Below are 26,037 nucleotides of genomic sequence, written 5' to 3'. Positions count from 1 at the left end.
GCAGCAGGTTGCAATGCTTTCTGGGAGATAAATCAAAGGGAATTCAGGGCAAACATTACCGTATAAATGCTCCCGGGAGATTCGGTGAAACAAATGGCACAGCAGATCCACGGATAAAGTCCAATGACATTTGTATAAATGAGAACTGTTCCGCTCGTTAGTGTAAACCTGTCTGCAGCTGATGGACTGTAAAGACTCTGCATCTGCTTTTTGTCACCAAGTCCACACTCATTTGGAAAGACCCCACAAACTTTGATATTAAGCAGGACTTCTAGATTTTGGACCCCTATGACGTTACTAAATGGAAACTTTGCATATATAACTCCATCTTTTAACTCCCAAATGCAAACAAGTGTCAGCTACTAAATATAATTGATTGCATTTTTTTGTTGGAATTTCCTCTGGCTGCAAGCGACACAGGGTTCGCGTTTCTTTCAGACTTCCTGTTTCTGTTTGTCGTAGTCACTCACGTTGCAATGCATCAGGAATGACTGAAATTAGGCGTTCATGACTATTTTTTACTACAAAACCCAAATAAGGAAGCAGCTGGCTTGAGGGAGATCGCTAGGGAGTTAAAAACAGCTACTGACGACTTATTAGTAGTCTACTTCTTGCTGTTGGCTATGTTTGCATATCATTCCCGGTGTACATTACACCATAAAACATGTTTTCTGATTAAGAACATGGGAAGATTGCAAGTCTCACACATCAGACTCAGTAGTAATGTCTCCTTCATCTTTGAGCACAAAGCTGGGTTGTAAGAGGAACAGTAAAATGCATTAATGGATTCAGTGTGGAGAGAAAATGTTACACAAAGTTATGCGATAGTCGGACATGTATTTGAAGGCTTTTTAAATGCAACAATCCTTCTTAGCTTCTTTACATTTCCATATATTGATCTGCTTTGTGAAATGTAAAAACCACCATTTTGTTTCCTCCACTTTTTTATTGTTAATCCAGTCCAGAAACACGTTTTCCGACTTTAAACATTTTGGAGAGCGTCTTCAAATTTCCATACATGGATTTGCTTTGTCTGCAAAACCAGGCAAGAAACGTTGAACCTCTCTCTGAAGCTGTTCAGATAGATGGATGCAGAACAGTGGAAATATCATTACATTTCATGCGGTTTTGTTCAGATTTCTCTCTTCACTGATTCTGGAAAAATAGGTCTGAGTGCATTTGAGGTCCGCAGACTGCCAGATATTCCACTCTGCATCTGAAGACTGTCTGTGGCTGTTATTCTCCTCCAGACGTGGCTCTCAGCTTTGAGAGACAGTGCTCCTTGAAGCAGCTAAAAATTGGCAGTGGCTTCGAGCTAGCAGCGGCGTCTTTGTGGTGAAGACTGAGTGACGTCCGCTCTGAAAATACACACGGAAATACACTAATACTTGCACATTTATGAAGTCAAACACATCCAAAGCAACATAAAGTTTGATGTGTTTTCTCAGTCAGAAAGTAACCAGTCAAATTAAAAGTCTTTACAGTATGTCTTTATCAGGATCTCCCATTAGCACTAGAATGAGCATTGGTTATTTATCCACTTTATATGAGAGATATTTATTTCCCCGCGATCAAAAACAGCTACTGGTGTTTAACTTCTCAAAAGTATGACGTATACATGCAATATGTTGTAATGCCGGTCAATTTTGGATGCTATACGTGATGTTGTAATCAGGCAAGTCAAAGTTTGGGATAGGAGGAAATTGTCTCGTTTCTTGGTTCCCAAGTTACTTTGTTCCCACGTGACTTTGTTCCCAGGTTACTTTGTCCCCACGTGACTTTGTTCCCACATGACTTTGTTCCTACATTACTTAGTTCCCATGTGACTTTGTTCCCACGTTACTTTGTTCCCACATGACTTTGTTCCCACGAGACTTTGTTCCCACATGACTTTGTTCCCACGTGACTTTGTTCCCACGTGACTTTGTTCCCACGTGACTTTGTTTCCACGTTACTTTGTTCCCACGTTACTTTGTTCCCACGTTACTTTGTTCCCACGTTACTTTGTTCCCACGTGACTTTGTTCCCACGTGACTTTGTTCCCACGTTACTTTGTTCCCACGTGACTTTGTTCCTACGTTACTTAGTTCCCATGTGACTTTGTTCCCAGGTTACTTTGTTTCCACATGACTTTGTTCCCACGAGACTTTGTTCCCACGTGACTTTGTTCCCACGTGACTTTGTTCCCACGTGACTTTGTTTCCATGTTACTTTGTTCCCACGTTACTTTGTTCCCACGTTACTTTGTTCCCACGTTACTTTGTTCCCACGTTACTTTGTTCCCACGTTACTTTGTTCCCACATTACTTTGTTCCCACGTTACTTTGTTCCCACGTTACTTTGTTCCCACGTGACTTTGTTCCCACGTTACTTTGTTCCCACGTTACTTTGTTCCCACGTTACTTTGTCCCCACGTGACTTTGTTCCCACATGACTTTGTTCCTACGTTACTTAGTTCCCATGTGACTTTGTTCCCACGTGACTTTGTTCCCACGCGACTTTGTTTCCACGTTACTTTGTTCCCACGTTACTTTGTTCCCACGTTACTTTGTTCCCACGTTACTTTGTTCCCACGTGACTTTGTTCCCACGTTACTTTGTTCCCACGTTACTTTGTTCCCACGTGACTTTGTTCCCACGTGACTTTGTTCCCACGTTACTTAGTTCCCACGTTACTTAGTTCCCAAGTTACTTTGTTTCCACGTGACTTAGTTCCCACGTGACTTAGTTCCCACGTTACTTAGTTCCCATGTTACTTAGTTCCCACGTGACTTAGTTCCCACGTGACTTAGTTCCCACGTTACTTTGTTCCCAAGTTACATTGTTCCCACGTTACATTGTTCCCACGTTACTTTGTTCCCACGTTACTTTGTTCCCACGTTACTTTGTTCCCACGTTACTTTGTTCCCACGTTACTTTGTTCCCACGTGACTTAGTTCCCACGTGACTTTGTTCCCACGTGACATTGTTTCCACGTGACTTTGTTCCCACGTTACTTTGTTCCCACGTGACTTTGTTCCCACGTTACTTTGTTCCCACGTTACTTTGTTTCCACGTGACTTTGTTTCCCACGTTACTTTGTTTCCACGTTACTTTGTTTCCCACGTTACTTTGTTCCCACGTTACTTTGTTCCCACGTTACTTTGTTCCCACGTTACTTTGTTCCCACGTTACTTTGTTTCCATGTGACTTAGTTCCCACGTTACTTAGTTCCCACGTTACTTAGTTCCCACGTTACTTAGTTTCCATGTGACTTAGTTCCCACGTTACTTTGTTTCCATGTGACTTAGTTCCCACGTTACTTAGTTCCCACGTTACTTTGTTCCCACGTTACTTAGTTCCCACGTTACTTTGTTCCACGTTACTTTGTTCCCACGTTACTTTGTTTTCCATGTGACTTAGTTCCCACGTTACTTAGTTCCCACGTTACTTAGTTCCCACGTTACTTTGTTTCCATGTGACTTAGTTCCCACGTTACTTTGTTCCCAAGTTACTTAGTTCCCACGTTACTTTGTTCCCACGTTACTTTGTTTTCATGTGACTTAGTTCCCACGTTACTTAGTTCCCACGTTACTTTGTTTCCATGTGACTTAGTTCCCACGTTACTTTGTTCCCAAGTTACTTAGTTCCCATGTTACTTAGTTTCCACGTAACTTAGTTCCCACGTTACTTAGTTCCCACGTTACTTAGTTCCCAAGTTACTTTGTTTCCACGTGACTTAGTTCCCACGTGACTTAGTTACCACGTTACTTAGTTCCCACGTGACTTAGTTCCCACGTGACTTAGTTCCCACGTGACTTAGTTCCCACGTGACATTGTTCCCACGTTACTTTGTTCCCACGTTACTTTGTTCCCACGTTACTTTGTTCCCACGTTACTTTGTTCCCACGTTACTTTGTTTCCATGTGACTTAGTTCCCACGTTACTTTGTTCCCACGTAACTTTGTTTCTACGTTACTTTGTTTCCACGTTACTTTGTTTCCACGTTACTTTGTTTCCACGTTACTTTGTTCCCAAGTGACTTTGTTCCCAAGTTACTTAGTTCCCACGTGACTTAGTTCCCACGTGACTTAGTTCCCACGTGACTTTGTTCCCAAGTTACATTGTTCCCACGTTACTTTGTTCCCACGTTACTTTGTTCCCACGTTACTTTGTTCCCACGTTACTTTGTTCCCACGTTACTTTGTTCCCACGTTACTTTGTTCCCACGTTACTTTGTTTCCATGTGACTTAGTTCCCACGTTACTTTGTTCCCACGTAACTTTGTTTCTACGTTACTTTGTTTCCACGTTACTTTGTTTCCACGTTACTTTGTTTCCCACGTTACTTTGTTTCCACGTTACTTTGTTCCCAAGTGACTTTGTTCCCAAGTTACTTTGTTCCCACGTGACTTTGTTCCCACGTGACTTTTCACCCGGCGTTCAGTGTTATATTCATTCTGCTTTCCTTTATTACGACATTTAAACATATTGGGAGAGCCCTGTGTTTTCCTATCCTCTCTCTTTTTAAGGATCTGTATCAATTGGCAAAAGTTGATGCTCACTTTCTTGATTATATAGCGGGAAGTGATATTCTTTGCTAATCATCACATTGTGGAAACTGTATTTCCCACTGTACATGCTGTCACCTCCTATAACTCCAGAACATATTATAATTTGACATGCCCCCCCCCCTCTTCCTCCTCCTTTTCCATCTTTCACAAATATTTCCTGTGTCTGTATAGGAAAGTGACCAAATGTCTGCCTGCAGAAACACGAGCCCCTGTGGTGGGGGAAATATATTTATTGAAATACATCTTTAAGGGTTTTGGCTTCTGTGAGCTGCAGCCATCAGAAAGTTGAGGTCATGATGTTTGTAATGTAACTCTCAGTACGAAGCAGTTTCTGCGTGAGCACATTTTTGTATAGCGATGTGATTCAGTTACTCCATCAACTCAACAAGGGTTGATTTAGGGTCTGTTTTGGGTTAGTTGGAGTCAGGGTGAGATTACTGGACATTATAAGATATTACTTTGGCAGAAAGAACAGTTAAGCTGCGCAAAAGGAGCTTTATCTCGGAGAAATGCACAAACAAAAAGAGAATATACCAGTGTCTTAAAACTGGATATTTAAAGAAAATCACAGAGGATTTTTTAATTTTTATTTGTTGACTTATTGACGTTTGTCCATACATATTTTTACATACAGTGTAAAACAAAGAAACATGCCTTATAATATACCTTTTTTTCCATCACGACCACGATACAATATCTGTAAATAAAACGTATATAGTAGAGAAAACAGAAGATAGATAACTAGCATAAATCTTAGTATAATTCTTACCCAAACTGTCCCGTTTTAACATCCATCATCAGCTGCTATTTCAAGTAAAACCTCTATGCCAAAACCACAGAAATAACCAAAGTAATAAACTGCAAACATTGGGATATTAAAACACATATTCCATAACCCATAAGAAAGCAAGTTATGAAGTTATGTCTCTAGAGGCTAGAAGGTAAAACTGTAAAATGTCTGTAAAATGACATCTAGGAAGCTCTGAACCGATGAAGATGTCCAATAAATAAAACCCAATAAAGAAATGTCTTCCTATCGTGGGCGTCGCGGACACTTTGAGTTCCCGACATGCTTTATGTCTCTCCTCTCCCTCGGCTCCTGTCTCCGCACGCTCTGAACTCACTAATGAAGCCGAAATGTCCTCAGAAATATTTCAAATATTGCATTTGTTCTCCAGGCGTCTCTGCCTTTTATAGCTGTGGAGACTTCTTCAATTCTTCTGTCCACTCCCTGGCCTTTTAATAGTTTCCACTTTACAAAATTGAAAAATTGTTCCTTTGTTTTAAGGAGAAGAAAATGAAGATAATGGAAGGAATTCAAGAAAAAACAACCACACTGCCTTTATGGTATACTAAAGACAAATGGCTTACAGTTGAGATTTAAAACATCTGTTTTTGGGAGGAAATGTAGGGAATTTTAAGGCACCATTGTTCACAAAGTCAGGGAATGAATCCTTAAGAAATATTTACTTTTGGGTCCATTCATTGGAAAACTCATGGATGTGTTTCTTTGTTTTATTGCATCCAGTAATTTATCCAACTGAGGCTAATCTCCTTGATCGTCTTTTATCGTCAAGTTGATTTGGAATATTTGTTTAAATTTCCCCAGAATCAAATCATCCCTTTGTGGTCAGGATAAGGACTCTTATTTGAACTCTCCTTAAGGACATTCTCCCTAAATGTCAGTATTGCGAAATAAATTGAAACGGTTTTGTGTCTGGGAGGACATTTAAGGAATTTGATTGATGAGTTTATCTTTAAAAAACTATTGAAATTATTGCTCCGAAAAATCTAAATACCTTGAAACAATAAATTAAGATAAGATGTACTTTATTAATCCCAATTTGGGAATGTTTTGTTGTCGCAGCAGCATAAAACAAAACAAGGCATTGCACATAATAACTTATTAAAAGAGTAAAAATAAACAATTCTAAAATATAAACATCTCAAAATTGAAATTGAAATTAGAAAGTAAGACAAATATACAGGTGACCGTGAAGATCTATAAACAACCATAATTAACCAAATATTAAATAATCATATCAAGAACAATCTACGTTCATAAGACACAAAACTGCCATACATCGTTAGTTTCGTCCTACGTTACCCTTGTCCTACGTTACCCTTGTCCTACGTTACCCTTGTCCTACGTTACCCTTGTCCTACGTTACTCTTGTCCTACGTTACTCTTGTCCTAGGTTACTCTTGTCCTAGGTTACTCTTGTCCTACGTTACTCTTGTCCTACGTTACCCTTGTCCTACGTTACTCTTGTCCTACGTTACTCTTGTCCTAGGTTACTCTTGTCCTACGTTACTCTTGTCCTACGTTACTCTTGTCCTAGGTTACTCTTGTCCTACGTTACTCTTGTCCTAGGTTACTCTTGTCCTAGGTTACTCTTGTCCTACGTTACTCTTGTCCTACGTTACTCTTGTCCTATGTTACCCTTGTCCTACGTTACTCTTGTCCTACGTTACTCTTGTCCTACGTTACTTAAATTTTCCGTTGCTTTCATTCTGTGTTGCTCTTGTTCCAGGTGACTTTCGTTCGACCTTATTTTATATCTCTTATGATTTCCCCTTGCGTTACACGTTAATTATGTCCTGCAATACTTTTGTCTCGGAATGCCTTATCAAGGTTACCTATCCTGCGATAAAAGAAAAATCTACGTTCAAACTTCCATAACTAATGAATGAAAATAACGAAAACTAAAAGCACAATTCCCTTGTTGTTTTTCAGAGGTGGCCCCTCCTAAAAACCTGGTCACCAGCGACGTGACTGAATCCAGCTTCAAGGCGTCGTGGACAGCGGCTCCCGGGAACGTGAAGATGTACCAAATCCGGTGGAAGTCGCTGTTTTCGGCAGAAGCCGGAGATAAAACGGTGCCGGGAGACGAAACCGAAACCGTTCTGGAGGGTCTGAGTCCGGAGACGCTTTACCAAGTTTCTGTGATCGCCACATACGAGCAGAGAGACAGCGAACCTCTCATTGGACAGGAAACCACTGACGGTAAGAACACAGAAAATGCTGACTCATTCCCAGGTTTTAAGACTCATTCCTAACCACTCTATTCTTAATGAAGGTAGCGTGTAATGGCGTGGACGGCCAGCCTTCAGGACAGTATTTGTTGCTGATAATGTCAAAACAAAATGTTTACTCATTTAGATATTGCTGACTCATTTGGAGGTTTTAAGGACTTATTCCTGCACCTCTGTATTCACAAACACAGTGCAAACAAGCCCACAAGTTGAACTGCAATTTACACCATTTTGGGGGGGGGGTTTCGTGGTTGTGGGTGCAAAAAAAGGAGCATTTCAGTTGGGAATTCCCCCAAAATACACTATTGGTTAAGTTGCCTAACTAATCATAAGTAAGGCTATGTGACACTTTTAAAAACTTGGTAATAACATGCTTTACATTAAACGATAAAAGACGAATAAGTGCATGCAACAGAACTTCAACAAATACTTAAATTAAGGACAGAGCAGCTCTACTGAACAGCTTGGAGGTTAAGGTGCATTTGAATCCCTTCTGCAGCCCAGGAAAGGTGAATACAAGTTGGTGGTGAGTTCATGAGCTAGATTTGTTTACCCCTGTGAGGGATGTTTAGGAACTACATGCAACACAAATAGGAGCCAGAATCGAATCAATACTTCCTTTGTTACAGTAGAAAATGGATTTCAGAGCTTGCATAATCACACATTAGGCATTCTTCTTCTCTCGTGTCTAATCAGGATATTCTTTGTTGATTATTTTCAAACTGTAAATGGGAGTGTCACGCTGAAGTGTTGACAGTTCTGCTGTTTATCGCTCTCTGAAATATCCAATTTCACGAGTGAGGGGATATTGGTTAAATGTGTGTGTGGCGAGTGAATGACGTATTGTGAATACACGTCGAGAAGAAACACACCCTAGAAACTTCACCACATTACTTATTTAATATTTAAAACATGAGGAATCAGATTGCGTAAATCTTCACAAACAGTCCACCCACAGCAAGACGACATTTAGACAAATCAAACACTTACAAATAAATACATCTAAAAAGATAAACCATAAAATAGAGGGTAGAAACATGTCATAACAATAACAATATAATAATAATACAGTACAAATAAAGTCATTATAAATAACAATAAATACATAATTAATAAACACAACATGCACAAAGGAACCCCTCCAATAAAATAAAGGGTAGAAATATCACATAAACAAAATATCTTGTACAAATCTGGGGTTTTTTCTATAAAAATACAGAAAATAATTTGGATAAAAACCCTGAAAATGTACCTATGGAACCACCCAAAGTACATTTGATTTCCTCCATGTGTAGAAACCTCATGAGTTCATAAAACACATTTTCAGCGTGTTTTGTTCCTCCAGCTATTTATTTTGTAATCCCCGGCATGGATGTTTAATAAGAACTGGATACAGCGTGGGAGGCGGGGTCTCGTTCTTTCCTATGAGAGCTGCTCATTGGCGCATGAAGATAAAATGGCCCAACCTTTGAGAGAGCGAAACGTCACAGATTACCCATCATGCCGAGCAGAAGACCCGTATGTGCGCTCACAGAGCATGCACCCCTTAAGCCCCGCCCCGAGCTCCCACACTCGGCTCACTAGACTGAATGGAGAAAGAAAATAAATCTAGATTCGGCTTTTAGTGCATTTTACAACTTTAAGGACCGAATGATTCTAATTAGGGCTATAACATAGTTCATACTGGGTCGTTTATTTAGTTACAAAAAAAGTATCCACTGATTTACAGACGTCTCTTTCCCCATGTTAGTCAATGGGAAAAAGTATTTCTGGGCCCAGTGACGTCACGGACTGATACAGAAGTTGCATTACCGCCGTTTGGACACAACGAATATTGGGCACAGAGTCCGGCACACTTCCTGGGGGCTTGCCAACAACACATTGAAAAGTTGGATGCCATGTTTCTTTCCGCCAATAAAACAAAATCAAGCGGTCTGAAAAACGTTCCTGGGTATTGTTAAAGTTACATATTCTTCCCTTGCAGAGTTTTCTTTTTGTAATAACTTGCAGAATAATTGGAAAAAGTTGATTTCATATCTTTGTTTCTGAGGGAAAATGTGGTTAACATTTCCTCACCAATAGATAATTTGAACGCCTAATTTATAACCAATTAGTCTTGGCATGATGCTGGTGGGATTACTCAACATTTATGCCTGCAGTTAAACACACACACACACTTTATTTGTATAGCACATATTAAAAACAGAGGGTTTACCAAAGTGCTTCACAACAAACATAACATTATAATAGAATATAATATTACAATAATAGATAAAAGGCACACATAAGAAAATATAAAAGGATAAAAGGCACACATAATAATTAATACAAGGTACATAAAAGCTGGACAGACAATAAAAGCATACAAATCGATAAAACATACAATAGGTAGAGCATAGCTCAGACTGGCTCGAAAGCGAGGGAAAAGAGGTGGGTCTTCAGGAGCGACTTAAAAGTTGGGCGAGTGGGCGACAATTTGACATGAGGGGGCAGGTCGTTCCAGAGCCTGGGGGCTACCGCTGAGAAGGCTCGGTCTCCCCTGGTCTTTTTCTTGGTTTTAGGGACTACTTGCAGCAGCTGATCAGCTGACCTCAAAGCCCTTGAGGGGGTGTTCACCTGTAGGAGGTCAGAGATGTACTGAGGGGCCAGCCCATTAAGAGATTCAAAAACAAACAATAACATCTAAAAATGAACTCTAAAATGGACAGGAAGCCAGTGGAGGGAAGCCAGAACTGGTGTGATGTGTTCATGCTTGTGTGTTCCTGTAAGCAGCCGAGCCGCAGCGTTTTGTACCAGCTGCAGGCGTGCCAGCGAGGTCTTGTTTAGGCTGGCATAAAGTGCATTGCAGTAATCTAGACGCGTAGAAACAAAGGCATGAATAACACGCTCAAAGTCTAAAAAGGATGAAACCGGTTTAATTTTGGACAGGAGCCTCAAGTGATAACAACTGGACTCAACCACAGAGTTTATCTGTTTATCCAATTTAAAAGCACTGTCGATTTTGACGCCCAGATTAGTGACCGTGGGTTTTGCATACGGTTGAACCCAGGTCAATGGAAAGGACATCACCATTTTGCTCTCATCATCACCGTTTTGCTCTCATTTATATTTAAAAGGTTTAGCGCCATCCAGGCCTTTCTGTCATTAAGACAGTCGACCAGGGGCATCAGAGAGCTGGTGTTATTGTTTTAGGGGTAGGTATATTTGGGAGTCGTCCGCATAAAGGTGGTAGGAGACGCCATGTTTTCTAAACATTAGTCCAAGGGGGAGAAGGTATAAGGAGAATAAAATGGGCCCCAAAATAGAACCTTGGGGAACTCCACAGGATAGGGGGCAGAAGAAGATGCAAAGTCACCAAGTCTAACAGAGAAAGATCTCTTGGATAGATAGGACCTGAGCCACTCTAAGGCAGCGCCCCTGATACCCACACAGTGCTCTAGACCAGAGATAAGGATGGAGTGGTCAATCGTATCAAAGGCAGCTGTGAGGTCTAAGAGCATTAGGATGGCAGAGTCACCAGGGTCTGTAGTGACCAGGAGGTCATTGAATGCCTGGAAATAGAGAACAGGGGTTGATTTTAGGATTTTTGATAACAAATAACTAGCTGTTTATGGAAGTTTAACAGCCCCCAAAAGAATATGTGTGTACAATATAATCATGTGCATACAAAACAGGTTAACGATGATAATGAAGTGTAATTGTAGTAAGAAAACATCAACATTTTATCATTGCATTACGGTGCAATATTCAAATCACAGGAAGCACAATATTCATAAAAGGCTAAATATGGGGTAAAATATATATATTTTTGTATGTATTTCCCTGCAAAGAATATATTTTAAAGTATTATTTAAGATTTAAATTAATCTAAATATTAGCTATAAATGTAAACACTCAAATATATATATATATATGTGTATATATTATTGAAAATATATGGGTCGAGAAGCAAAGAAAATAATACATTAAATAAATAGATAAATAAATGATATCGTACATCCTGTTACTGCACTACAAAAAAACCTAGAACAAATATTATATTACATTTAAAAATACAAAAATGTTGGCATTATAATATAATATATATATTTTTTCCTCTGTTCTCAGCGTCTGCTGCCGGTAAAAGCTTGGCCGTGTCGGAGGAGACCGAGCGATCCATGAGAGTCTCGTGGACGCCAGCGCCGGGAAAAGTGGCGCATTATCGGCTGAAGTACTCTCCGATTGACGGGGGAAAAGAAATGTTCCTGAAGGTCCCCGGGACTAGCAGCTCCACCGTCATGAAGCGCCTGCAGCCCACCACCACCTACACCATCACCGTGAACCCCATCTACAAGCGAGGGGAAGGAAAAGCAAGGCAAGGAGTAGGAACGACACGTACGTTTTGGTCCATAATTCAACCCTCTGACAGAACAGCACACCGCAGAAACACGAAACATCCCAAACAAGACGTTTGAACCTGAGCTCACTCTTAAAACTTGGGTAACACTTTAGATTAAGGTACACATGTTCACCATCAAATGGTTGTTAATTAACATGCATATTAGAATTAGAATCAGAATCAGGTTTATTACCAGGTAGGTTTACACGTACGAGGAATTTGACTTGGTGTCGTGGTGCATACAAACAAGAATTAAAAACACAGGTAGAGAACTAGAAACATATAAAAAATAGTTAAAAATATATAGTAAAATATAAAAATTTTGAGTCAAACTACTAGCTTATTGGTTATAATATTAATAATAATAATAATACATTGGATTTTTATAGCGCTTTTCCTGATGCTCAAAGACGCTTTACATCAAATCAGAAACAGAAACAGTACAAATGAACAAGACTTCACTTTAAAATAGGGAACATATTCTGAGTTAGAAAAACCTCATTTTGAGTTAATTAACACTTATAGTAACCATATGTGTTAGGTGTTATTATGGGAGATATTGAGCAAAGCATATTAAGACCCAAACTCACGTACAACAACGTCCTTACTTACAATAAATCAGCACTAATTAGAGGGTTATTAAGGAAAAACTCTTAGCTAATGGCCTAGTACTTAATACGTGTTTTATAATGACTAATAAAGAGACAATATACTGCTAATATGCATTTTAATTAACAACTAGTTGATGGTGAATATGTGTACCTTAATATAAAGTGTTACCAAATCTTGCAGATGATGTAGAGGTAGACACGTTGGTCTGATTTCAACGCTTTAGGAAACAGAGGAATGTTCCAGGTCTGGTTTGGAGATGCCTGATTGCAAACTAGTTGTTCAGGTTTCCACAGCAGCCATGCCACCTCTCACTACCCAAATATTGGTTAAACTCCAGCCCCAATCATCTAGAGTACATGGCGAGTGCTACTGGGTAGAAAGTTGTTGCAGAACCAGTAGCTCCGATATCGAAAAGTGTCTCGAACACACATTAAATAGCCTAAACGTCACGGAGCATTAACCAGCTACAAGTATGTGGTATATCATTAAATGTACCATACATCTTGGGCTAGCATCGGTCCTACTTATAGAAAGTTGGAATAACTAATGGATGTGTTGTTATTGCTTCTGTGTGTAGTCACTTTATTTGACCGGGGTTAGGGTTAGGGTCACTATCAACGTTATGACTTTATAGTCAGGATTTAGACACTTTTTTGGTACAAAATTAGATGTTTCCAGGTTAACCTTTGGGCTTATATTGGTTCTACTTACAGAAAGTCTAAGACTAACTAATGGATGTGTTGTTTTCAGTTGCTAGAGTTAGGGTTAGGGTTACTTCTCAACTTTATCTGACTGCATTTAACGTTGGAAAATGTGTTTGATTCCCACAAAATCAAACTTTTAGAGTCAGTATTTAGACTTTCATCTCTACTGACCTTGAAGGACTTTTTCCTATGAAATGTCAGTAATGCGAAACACATTTTTAGGTAGAAAAATAAAACATTTCGCTTGAACTTTTTGGGCTAATATTGGTTCAAGTCAGTGACCCAATGGATGTGTTTCTTTGATCTAACTAGGATTAGGGTTAGGGTCACTTCTCAACTGTTTGACTATATTTGTCTTTGACATACACAGGAAAGTGTGTTTAAATTCCCCCAAAATCCAACCTTTCTGGTCCGGCTAAGGACTCTGACCTCAACTGGCTTCCTTGCTATCTCCAAGTAAATTTCATTATTGCAAAACTGATGGAGAACCTCGGCTTGTCGGACAATTTTGTCACTTTTTTCTAGAGAAACGATAACACAACTCATGCTTTGTTGGACGCAAACATGATTAGGTCGTCCAAGTTGCAGATTTGTATCCCCTTTTGTGCCAGAGTTTAAGACTGACTTCCAGTTTAAACGACTTGTTAAGATGCATATTATTTAACCCTGCAAAGAAGCACCAGCACACTAAAACCACAGTTGATAAACCCACGCTCAATCACACGCTATTATTACTAACACACGGCATGACACTGGGCTTCTTTAACCAATCAGGTTCAAGGTATTGTATTATGGACTGATGAGCTTGAATGTGGACTGGCTGACCTTCCAAACCTTTGCCAATCAATGGAGTTTTATTAAATTTTTGATCTGCACAAGTTTGTCCTGAAGTTCTTCCCGGGTTCTTTTTATTTCAGTGTCTCCCTACAAGGCTCCCAGGAACCTTCAGACCTCAGAACCCACTAAGACCAGTTTCAGGGTCACCTGGGATCCATCTCCCGGAGAAGTGAAGGGATACAAGGTGACCTTTCACCCCGATGGGAATGATATCGACCTGGGGGAGCTCCTAGTCGGTCCCTACGATAACACCATCGTTCTAGAGGAACTTAGGTAAGCTTTTTCTAACTACTAGATGTTTAAATATTCTGAAAAAGGTCATGCCTTCATTTAGAGAAGGGTTCGATGTTTGAAAATCAGGGACTGTGTTGTAGTTTGGACGGCAGGAATCTGAGACTTTTAAACCAGTGACGCCACTATCAGGTGACCCTTAACCTGTTAAGCCCGAGAGACCCCGGTACCGGGGCCCTCCTGCAACATCTTGCAGGAAACAGTGTCTGAGGGCATGTTCATTTAATAAACTATGAATGTTTTATATCCATGTAACGGGAAGAAACTCATCTAACTGATTCGATGGGTACAGACATTATCACTCAATGATACGAAATTGCGACTTTATAAACAAAAACAGACATCAAAACATGTGGCGCTAGGTAGCTAAAAACGCTAACATGGCTCATCTGTGTCGTTGTCTAGTCAGAAGTGGTCTTCAATGGCATTACAACGATAAAAACGCAGCTGAAGTTAATCCATAGGTTAATCCAATGTGTCTGTGTCACTTTGAATGATTTCTGATAATCCATAAGCAATAAACCTGCTTTTCCGTTTCCAGATGTCAGAGCTAGAGATAGGTTCGCTCTGATGCAAAACTGAATGTGCAAAGCCCCCACCTTTTTGTTTTAGCATGTGTGTGAGTGGGGAGATTCCCCTTCGATTATATTGGCTCTAACGGTTAGAAAGAGATGTCAATCAGCAACATCGACAAAGGGGGACAAGAGATATGTAAAATCCACCCAAATGGCCCCAGAAGTGTTTTTTTTTTTCTAAACCTCTCTAAAAAGGTCAAATTTCACTTGTTTTGCATCAATCCTGATACAGGGTACTTATTATATGTTGTACTTTGGATTCCTAAAGCTTTTAGTCTACCTTACCATCATCCAAGGTTAGTTTTCACTATAAGTAAAAACGAATTTTTGGACGGACACTATAATTTACAGTTTTTTCTATGTTCAATCTGAATTTACTTTAAAATAAAAAAACATCTATATTGATTCTGACTTTTCTACATCCAACTCACAGGTTTATCATTACTTTGAGAAAAAAGATTATTAATTTAACCCTTTTAGAAGGGAAGATATGGTCATTTGTTCTGGGATTGTCATTTTCGACCCTGAGACCTGAAAAACAGGCTCAGGGCTAAACAGGTTAAGCCTTTAATACTTGTGGTTAATTCAACATGGATAACCAATTAAATATGTCGCTTACCTTGGTGTCTTTACCAGCAGCTAGGGATGGGTAGGATTGTAGGATTATTGTGCTTTTTATTCAGAAATAACTGTATGGCTATAGTCTTTGAGCTTCTCAGAAACTAAAAGACTCAAAGTCTGTCTAACTTAAATAGCAAGTGAGTTGGCAGTTCATGCTATGCCAGCTTTTGGCTATCGAACATACTTAGACAACCTGGACTCCGCTGTAGTGAAGCACTGTACATTTTTTACAATTAACTTCCTGGCAGCATCGTGACGATCCACTGTCTCTTCCTGTTTTATTCTCCCTTGTCTGGACTGAGAACAGAGGTGTAACGCCAGTTTGACTCAGACAGAATTACTCTAAAGTAGAACATCATGTGAAATGTGTTTGTTTCATGAACAACATCTGTTGAAACAGGGTCATATTATCCTGGTGTGTTTTAATGTTTGCACTTTTAAGCAAAATATTATTATGAACAACTTCATGGTGAACTCTCTAACAAGGTTCCTGTAGATTAGTTAAAGGTCTCCTATTATGCAAAATGCACTTTTTTATGTCTTTTAAACATAAATATGTGTCAGAAAATAAACCCCTCTCTCTTCTCCTCCGTACCCACATCTCTAAAAACGGGGAACAACGGAGCTGATCCAGATTTGCTGCGTCATTACAACATTACTAAAATGTGGGCGGGCTTTACCCCCACGGGCCAATCAGAAACGTTGCTGTCAGAAACAATGAGACGTGTTCTGGAAGTAATATGGTCTGTGTTTACATTAGCATGCTAACACTCAGAGCTAACCTGTGCTGGAGAGAGTGTGTGTGAAGAAGCAGGAAATCAAAAGGAAGTCACCTTGTGGTAAACCTGAGAGAGAGAAAGAGTTTGAGCTCCATCCTGTTTCAGAGAGGATCCTTGATGTGGTTTGGAACATGATGTGGAGTTTCATCACGGCAGCATTTAGCTGAGTTTCTGGGTAGAATTCTCCTGCATGAGCTCTGCTCTCTTTCTTTTTTTAGGAGACCTTTAAGTTATGCAGGTCCAATAAAAGAAGTTATTTAACTTGAGAGCCATTTGAAATACCAGGAGCTTATTTTTTCACATTATAGACATTTAGATTTATGTTTTTTTTACTTTCTTCCCTCAGGGCGGGAACGAAGTACACTGTGGCCGTGTCTGGGATGTTTGACGGAGGGGAGAGTGTTCCTCTGGCGGGGGAGGAGAACACCACCCTGATGGACGATCCCGACTCTCCTCCCGTCGACACCTCCGGTAAAAGCCGATGTTTCCACCGCACCAAAACTCATTCTCACACAGAGCAGCCTGCAGACCAGACGCTCTCCGATCCAAATGTGTTAGAAAAATCTCCCTGGTCCCCGGCTTGAGCTTCAGTCTCAGGATCCATGTATCTGTGATCCTTTCCAGAATGGAAGGAGTCATCACATACAGAGCATCAACTAGTTCCTGAGCAGTGTCCTTCACATGCTGATATCCAAGAGAGGGAGTTACACAGTCACAAGATGGAGGAATAGAAAGCAGTATTCAATGTTTACTTCAGATTAGCTCCACGTCAGAAATGAGCATGCTCGATGTCTCTCTCCATAGAGGCTGAATCATCATGTTAATCACATAGCTATCATCTGCCTCAAACAGTCCTGATGCTCTTCTAGGTAATCACACATCCTGTCATGTTCACAGCTACAGTTGGGAGACCTTTGTTAGCATGCTACTCTCATGCTGGAAGAGGACACTCAGGACTTTCCCAAGAAAATCCCTTTTAAAAAACCAGGAGTGGTTCGACGTAAATTAGAGCCAGAACGCTGAGTTATTCGCTGTCGGGGGGGGATTAGCATCACTGTCTGTTTGACGCAGATGATTGTGATTATTACAAATGATTCAGAGCTGCTTGGCCCACAGTTTCTCACCTACCTCATATCTCCTTTGGAGTTTGATCTGAAGCATAATCACACATCATTTCACAGACATGTCGACATTAACGATTATAAATTCGTACAGTTGGACACGTTCCCTGGCCAACTCACGTTTTACATGTTTAAACGACGTAGCCACAAACATATATCTCTTCCAAAAAGCTATTGAACTGCAAATGTTTTCATGCAAAAGTAGATATTTCCTATCGTTATACTTCCGGCTCTGCTTGCAAGTATGCAGAGGAGGAGAAGGTTTCATTTACTCGGGTAAAAAGTACTAAAACCACAGTGTAAAAAAACTCTGTTACCTCTAAAGTTCTGTATATAATCAGGGAAATACTCAAGTTCATTCAGATTCCATACAGATGAATGAAAGTGTCCCTAGTGACTGTTATCCTAGTAAATATTGCATCACTAGATGTGAGAAATGCAATCATATTTCAAATGGAAAACCAACAAATATTCACATCGAGAAATTCACATTTTATGCAAACTTTTAATTTTTAATTTTTAAATTCTTCATATTTTTTATTTGTAAAAATCTTAAAGAGCCCATATTCTGCTTGTTGGGGTTTCCCTTCCCTGTGCAGGTTATACGTTTGTGTGCATGTAAATAGTCTGCAAAGGCAAAATGGAAACGTCACAGTAGAGGAACAGAATACTAATATGAACCTGCAACTGTCTATAATACAGTCTATGATATACTTCAACTGTGAGATAAATAAAGTGTATGAAGTAAAGTAGTAGTAGAGTACAAGTAGAAAGTGGCATAACAATATAACACTCAAATAAAGTAGAGGTACCCTTAAATGTACTTAAGTACAGTACTTAAACATTGTAAAACGTAATATATAAAGTAGTAAATAACATGGAGGAATACAAGTAGAAGGTGGCATGAAAACGAATTGCTCAAAAAAAGTAGAGGTATCTCAAAATGTAACTTAAGTAAAGAGTAAAAAAGTGCAAGATTACCCTCTGATACGTGGTGAAGTACAAGTAGAAAGTGGCTTAACAATATAATACTCAAATAAAGTAGAGATATCTCAAATCAACAATGTAAAACTCCATATATAAAGTAATGGATAACTAAAGCAAAACATGGTGGAGTACAAGTAGAAAGTGGCATGAGAACAAAACTCTCAAACTACATTATACTTGAGTAAATGTACTTTCCACCCCTCAGTTGTGTATATTTAATGATGCAGAGCTGCATTCTGGATGTATGCCGTTAGGAATATGATCCTCATGAGGCCCAGAGGAGGTGCTGACCCTGGGCAAAGTTTCTCTGCAATGTGGAGCAGAACCGGGGAACATTTTCCACGAGGTTCCTCTCAGAGACCCTCGTATATTCCCAGGCTCAGATCCAGACCCTCTGACAGCTCCATATGTTCTGGCACGGTCCTTCACACGCTGCACAAACTTTAGCTTTGACACGTCATGCTTTGGTCCTTTGCTGATGCTTTGAACAAAGTGTGAGAGCTGCGACAGTGAAGTGAGAAAAGCCCTGGACTTATTGACGTTATAATAATATTAATAATAATACATGGGATTTGTATAGCGCTTTTCCTAATGCTCAAAGACGCTTACATTATTATTAAATATTATGAATGAATGAAAACTTGATTGCAGACTCAGGGTCCAGATAAAAGACATTACATATAATAAATTACATACACAGCGTAACAAGAATTCATAGTTTAAGAATCATTTAAATCAGTGTCCTACAAAGAGACAACTAAACCAATGTCTCCACAGCTGCGATTGGTAGCGTGTGGCGCTCAGCCTTATGTTCGATAAGAGGGTTTCATTATGAGAGTCATTCACTTCGTTATGCTTATTATCTGCAGAGAGGTCATGCTCTTAGATTTCTGATCAGTACCATCAAAATGTTAAAACTCAACATGGCTAACTTCCCTTTCAAATGTTTTCCATTGAATACACAGACACGTGTTTGAAGGACAGCTTGTTCATGGTCAGTGGAGGTGTAGATGTTTCAGTAAAGTCGACTGACGTAGACAGCTTTCTGCTAAATGTAATCACAGTCAAACGGACATCATGCTCATAATATCAGAGGTGGGAGAAGTACTCAGGTCTTGTACTTTATTAACAGTAGAAATACTCAGATCTTGTACTTTATTAACAGTAGAAGTACTCAGATCTTGTACTTTATTAACAGTAGAAGTACTCAGATCTTGTACTTTATTAACAGTAGAAATACTCAGATCTTGTACTTGAGTAAAAGTAGAAGTACTCAGATCTTGTACTTCGTAAAAGTAGAAGTACTCAGATCTTGTTCTTGAGTAAAAGTAGAAGTACTCAGATCTTGTACTTGAGTAAAAGTAGAAGTACGCAGATCATGTACTTGAGTAAGAGTAGAAGTACTCAGATCTTGTACCTGAGTAAAAGTAGAAGTACTCAGATCTTGTTCTTGAGTAAAAGTATAAGTACTCAGGTCTTGTACTTGAGTAAAAGTAGAAGTACTCAGATCTTGTACTTCGTAAAAGTAGAAGTACTCAGATCTTGTTCTTGAGTAAAAGTAGAAGTACTCAGATCTTGTACTTGAGTAAAAGTAGAAGTACGCAGATCTTGTACTTGAGTAAGAGTAGAAGTACTCAGATCTTGTTCTTGAGTAAAAGTAGAAGTACTCAGGTCTTGTTCTTGAGTAAAAGTAGAAGTACTCAGATCTTGTACCTGAGTAAAAGTAGAAGTACTCAGATCTTGTTCTTGAGTAAAAGTAGAAGTACTCAGGTCTTGTTCTTGAGTAAAAGTAGAAGTACGCAGATCTTGTACTTGAGTAAGAGTAGAAGTACTCAGATCTTGTTCTTGAGTAAAAGTAGAAGTACTCAGATCTTGTTCTTGAGTAAAAGTAGAAGTACTCAGATCTTGAGTAAAAGTAGAAGTACTCAGATCTTATACTTGAGTAAAAGTAGAAGTACTCAGATCTTATACTTGAGTAAAAGTACCAGAGTGTAGGAATACTAAAAGTCCTGCATTCAAAATGTTCCTCAAGTGAAAGTAGAAAAGTATTCTCATCTAAATATAGTGAAAGACAGTGAAAGTAGTCGTTGTGCAGATTGGTCCATTTCAGAATAATATATATGATATGTTTTATAATGATTGATCATTAGAGTGTTCTCAGAGCTAGTAAAGGTGCAGCTAGTTTGAAGGCCTTCTCTATAAGTTGTGTATTTATCTTCTGTAGATGGTAGTTGAGAGAAACAGAAAGGAGTACCAGCAGGAAGCTAAACACTGAACTTCTGTGTACGTCTTTTAGACGCCTAAAAACATTAATATCAGTTTAAGTTTACAGTATCTTCCCTGCTTTACCGTTTTACCGTCAGAACTGAAGATCTTTATCTACATTTCTTCAAAGCCACCAGACTCCAAACACAAAAACAGTGATTTAAAAATGGGAGTTGCTTGTGTGCCTTTGGTGTTTTAAACGGTTAGTTCAGATTTACCAGAGTCACTGATCAAAGCTTATTTTAGACAGTAGACTCTATTGTTCTGCGAGGTAAAAATCACTTTTCTCAAAGGAGTCTGTTGGCTTTAAGGAAACGTGGATTTAAAAATATTTCCACTGCTTTAACTCGCTGTCAGATGGCCCGTTTTGAAAGTGGATCTGACGCCATTACCTACCTCCAGACTCCATTGACAAAAATAGTATTTTTACCTCGAAGAACAAAGCAGTCGCCCTGATCTGTTAGTTAGTTAGTTTTAATGTGTGCGTTATACAGTTAGTTCTGATTCACCAAAGATAACACAAACGGCTCCTTGTTTCCGCCAGGTAAAATTACTGTTTTTGTAAATGTCTGCAGGCTTTGAAGGAACGTAGATAACGGCTTCAGTTCCCCGTCAGAAAGCCTTGTGAAAATATTCAAAATATAGCAAACATTTAAAAGATTTATATCTACCAGCTTTTCTGTTAGAAATACATCAGACACGTTTTTATAAAGGCAAACACATGGCCATACATAGAGACACTACATACTGATACACACCTGAACATCAGCAGGAGAGGACTCTTTAAAGTAGAGACACTACATACTGATATACACCTGAACATCAGCAGGAGAGGACTCTTTAAAGTAGAGACACTACATACTGATATACACCTGAACATCAGCAGGAGAGGACTCTTTAAAGTAGAGACACTACATACTGATATACACCTGAACATCAGCAGGAGAGGACTCTTTAAAGTAGAGACACTACATACTGATACACACCTGAACATCAGCAGGAGAGGACTCTTTAAAGTAGAGACACTACATACTGATATACACCTGAACATCAGCAGGAGAGGACTCTTTAAAGTAGAGACTCTACATACTGATACACACCTGAACATCAGCAGGAGAGGACTCTTTAAAGTAGAGACACTACATACTGATATACACCTGAACATCAGCAGGAGAGGACTCTTTAAAGTAGAGACACTACATACTGATATACACCTGAACATCAGCAGGAGAGGACTCTTTAAAGTAGAGAAACTACATACTGATATACACCTGAACATCAGCAGGAGAGGACTCTTTAAAGTAGAGACACTACATACTGATATACACCTGAACATCAGCAGGAGAGGACTCTTTAAAGTAGAGACACTACATACTGATACACACCTGAACATCAGCAGGAGAGGACTCTTTAAAGTAGAGACACTACATACTGATATACACCTGAACATCAGCAGGAGAGGACTCTTTAAAGTAGCGACACTACATACTGATATACACCTGAACATCAGCAGGAGAGGACTCTTTAAAGTAGAGACACTACATACTGATACACACCTGAACATCAGCAGGAGAGGACTCTTTAAAGTAGCGACACTACATACTGATATACACCTGAACATCAGCAGGAGAGGACTCTTTAAAGTAGAGACACTACATACTGATACACACCTGAACATCAGCAGGAGAGGACTCTTTAAAGTAGAGACACTACATACTGATACACACCTGAACATCAGCAGGAGAGGACTCTTTAAAGTAGAGACACTACATACTGATACACACCTGAACATCAGCAGGAGAGGACTCTTTAAAGTAGAGACACTACATACTGATATACACCTGAACATCAGCAGGAGAGGACTCTTCAAAGTAGAGACACTACATACTGATACACACCTGAACATCAGCAGGAGAGGACTCTTTAAAGTAGCGACACTACATACTGATATACACCTGAACATCAGCAGGAGAGGACTCTTTAAAGTAGAGACACTACATACTGATACACACCTGAACATCAGCAGGAGAGGACTCTTTAAAGTAGAGACACTACATACTGATATACACCTGAACATCAGCAGGAGAGGACTCTTTAAAGTAGAGACACTACATACTGATATACACCTGAACATCAGCAGGAGAGGACTCTTTAAAGTAGAGACACTACATACTGATACACACCTGAACATCAGCAGGAGAGGACTCTTTAAAGTAGAGACACTACATACTGATATACACCTGAACATCAGCAGGAGAGGACTCTTTAAAGTAGAGATACTACATACTGATATACACCTGAACATCAGCAGGAGAGGACTCTTTAAGTAGAGACACTACTGATATACACCTGAACATCAGCAGGAGAGGACTCTTTAAAGTAGAGACACTACATACTGATATACACCTGAACATCAGCAGGAGAGGACTCTTTAAAGTAGAGACACTACATACTGATATACACCTGAACATCAGCAGGAGAGGACTCTTTAAAGTAGAGACACTACATACTGATATACAGCTGAACATCAGCAGGAGAGGACTCTTTAAAGTAGAGACACTACATACTGATATACACCTGAACATCAGCAGGAGAGGACTCTTTAAAGTAGAGACACTACATACTGATATACACCTGAACATCAGCAGGAGAGGACTCTTTAAAGTAGAGACACTACATACTGATACACACCTGAACATCAGCAGGAGAGGACTCTTTAAAGTAGAGACACTACATACTGATATACACCTGAACATCAGCAGGAGAGGACTCTTTAAAGTAGAGATACTACATACTGATATACACCTGAACATCAGCAGGAGAGGACTCTTTAAAGTAGAGACACTACTGATATACACCTGAACATCAGCAGGAGAGGACTCTTTAAAGTAGAGACACTACATACTGATATACACCTGAACATCAGCAGGAGAGGACTCTTTAAAGTAGAGACACTACATACTGATATACACCTGAACATCAGCAGGAGAGGACTCTTTAAAGTAGAGACACTACATACTGATATACAGCTGAACATCAGCAGGAGAGGACTCTTTAAAGTAGAGACACTACATACTGATATACACCTGAACATCAGCAGGAGAGGACTCTTTAAAGTAGAGACACTACATACTGATATACACCTGAACATCAGCAGGAGAGGACTCTTTAAAGTAGAGACACTACATACTGATACACACCTGAACATCAGCAGGAGAGGACTCTTTAAAGTAGAGACTCTACATACTGATACACACCTGAACATCAGCAGGAGAGGACTCTTTAAAGTAGAGACACTACATACTGATATACACCTGAACATCAGCAGGAGAGGACTCTTTAAAGTAGAGACACTACATACTGATATACACCTGAACATCAGCAGGAGAGGACTCTTTAAAGTAGAGACACTACATACTGATATATACCTGAACATCAGCAGGAGAGGACTCTTTAAAGTGGAGACACTACATACTAATATACACCTGAACATCAGCAGGAGAGGACTCTTTAAAGTAGAGACACTACATACTGATATACACCTGAACATCAGCAGGAGAGGACTCTTTAAAGTAGAGACACTACATACTGATATACACCTGAACATCAGCAGGAGAGGACTCTTTAAAGTACAGACACTACATACTGATATACACCTGAACATCAGCAGGAGAGGACTCTTTAAAGTAGAGACACTACATACTGATATCCACCTGAACATCAGCAGGAGAGGACTCTTTAAAGTAGAGACACTACATACTGATATACACCTGAACATCAGCAGGAGAGGACTCTTTAAAGTAGAGACACTACATACTGATATACACCTGAACATCAGCAGGAGAGGACTCTTTAAAGTAGAGACACTACATACTGATATACACCTAAACATCAGCAGGAGAGGACTCTTTAAAGTAGAGACACTACATACTGATATACACCTGAACATCAGCAGGAGAGGACTCTTTAAAGTAGAGACACTACATACTGATATACACCTGATCATCAGCAGGAGAGGACTCTTTAAAGCAGAGACACTACATACTGATATACACCTGAACATCAGCAGGAGAGGACTCTTTAAAGTAGAGACACTACATACTGATATACACCTGAACATCAGCAGGAGAGGACTCTTTAAAGTAGAGACACTACATACTGATATACACCTGAACATCAGCAGGAGAGGACTCTTTAAAGTAGAGACACTACATACTGATACACACCTGAACATCAGCAGGAGAGGACTCTTTAAAGTAGAGACTCTACATACTGATACACACCTGAACATCAGCAGGAGAGGACTCTTAAAGTAGAGACACTACATACTGATATACACCTGAACATCAGCAGGAGAGGACTCTTTAAAGTAGAGACACTACATACTGATATACACCTGAACATCAGCAGGAGAGGACTCTTTAAAGTAGAGACACTACATACTGATATATACCTGAACATCAGCAGGAGAGGACTCTTTAAAGTGGAGACACTACATACTGATATACACCTGAACATCAGCAGGAGAGGACTCTTTAAAGTAGAGACACTACACACTGATATACACCTGAACATCAGCAGGAGAGGACTCTTTAAAGTAGAGACACTACATACTGATATACACCTGAACATCAGCAGGAGAGGACTCTTTAAAGTAGAGACACTACATACTGATATACACCTGAACATCAGCAGGAGAGGACTCTTTAAAGTACAGACACTACATACTGATATACACCTGAACATCAGCAGGAGAGGACTCTTTAAAGTAGAGACACTACATACTGATATCCACCTGAACATCAGCAGGAGAGGACTCTTTAAAGTAGAGACACTACATACTGATATACACCTGAACATCAGCAGGAGAGGACTCTTTAAAGTAGAGACACTACATACTGATATACACCTGAACATCAGCAGGAGAGGACTCTTTAAAGTAGAGACACTACATACTGATATACACCTAAACATCAGCAGGAGAGGACTCTTTAAAGTAGAGACACTACATACTGATATACACCTGAACATCAGCAGGAGAGGACTCTTTAAAGTAGAGACACTACATACTGATATACACCTGATCATCAGCAGGAGAGGACTCTTTAAAGCAGAGACACTACATACTGATATACACCTGATCATCAGCAGGAGAGGACTCTTTAAAGTAGAGACACTACATACTGATATACACCTGATCATCAGCAGGAGAGGACTCTTTAAAGTAGAGACACTACATACTGATATACACCTGAACATCAGCAGGAGAGGACTCTTTAA

The 26,037-nt window shown here is 39.6% G+C and overlaps 1 protein-coding gene across 1 annotated transcript in view; it reads left to right on the top strand.

Annotated features, from left to right (window-relative positions):
* LOC117546947 (collagen alpha-1(XII) chain-like) overlaps window positions 1–26,037 on the top strand; it is a gene marked incomplete at its 3' end in the record, with an annotated part of 155,703 nt that overhangs the window by 37,750 nt on the left and 91,916 nt on the right. Inside the window, 4 exon segments of the mRNA XM_034217385.1 lie at window positions 7,289–7,558; window positions 11,695–11,961; window positions 14,199–14,391; window positions 16,731–16,855. Coding sequence (XP_034073276.1) covers window positions 7,289–7,558; window positions 11,695–11,961; window positions 14,199–14,391; window positions 16,731–16,855 — 855 coding nt within the window.

This window comes from Gymnodraco acuticeps, unplaced genomic scaffold (genome assembly GCF_902827175.1).
Source record: "Gymnodraco acuticeps unplaced genomic scaffold, fGymAcu1.1, whole genome shotgun sequence".
Classification (NCBI taxonomy): Eukaryota; Metazoa; Chordata; class Actinopteri; order Perciformes; family Bathydraconidae; genus Gymnodraco; species Gymnodraco acuticeps.
Note: the sequence above shows the minus strand (reverse complement) of the source record. Positions and strands in the feature narration are given on the sequence as shown.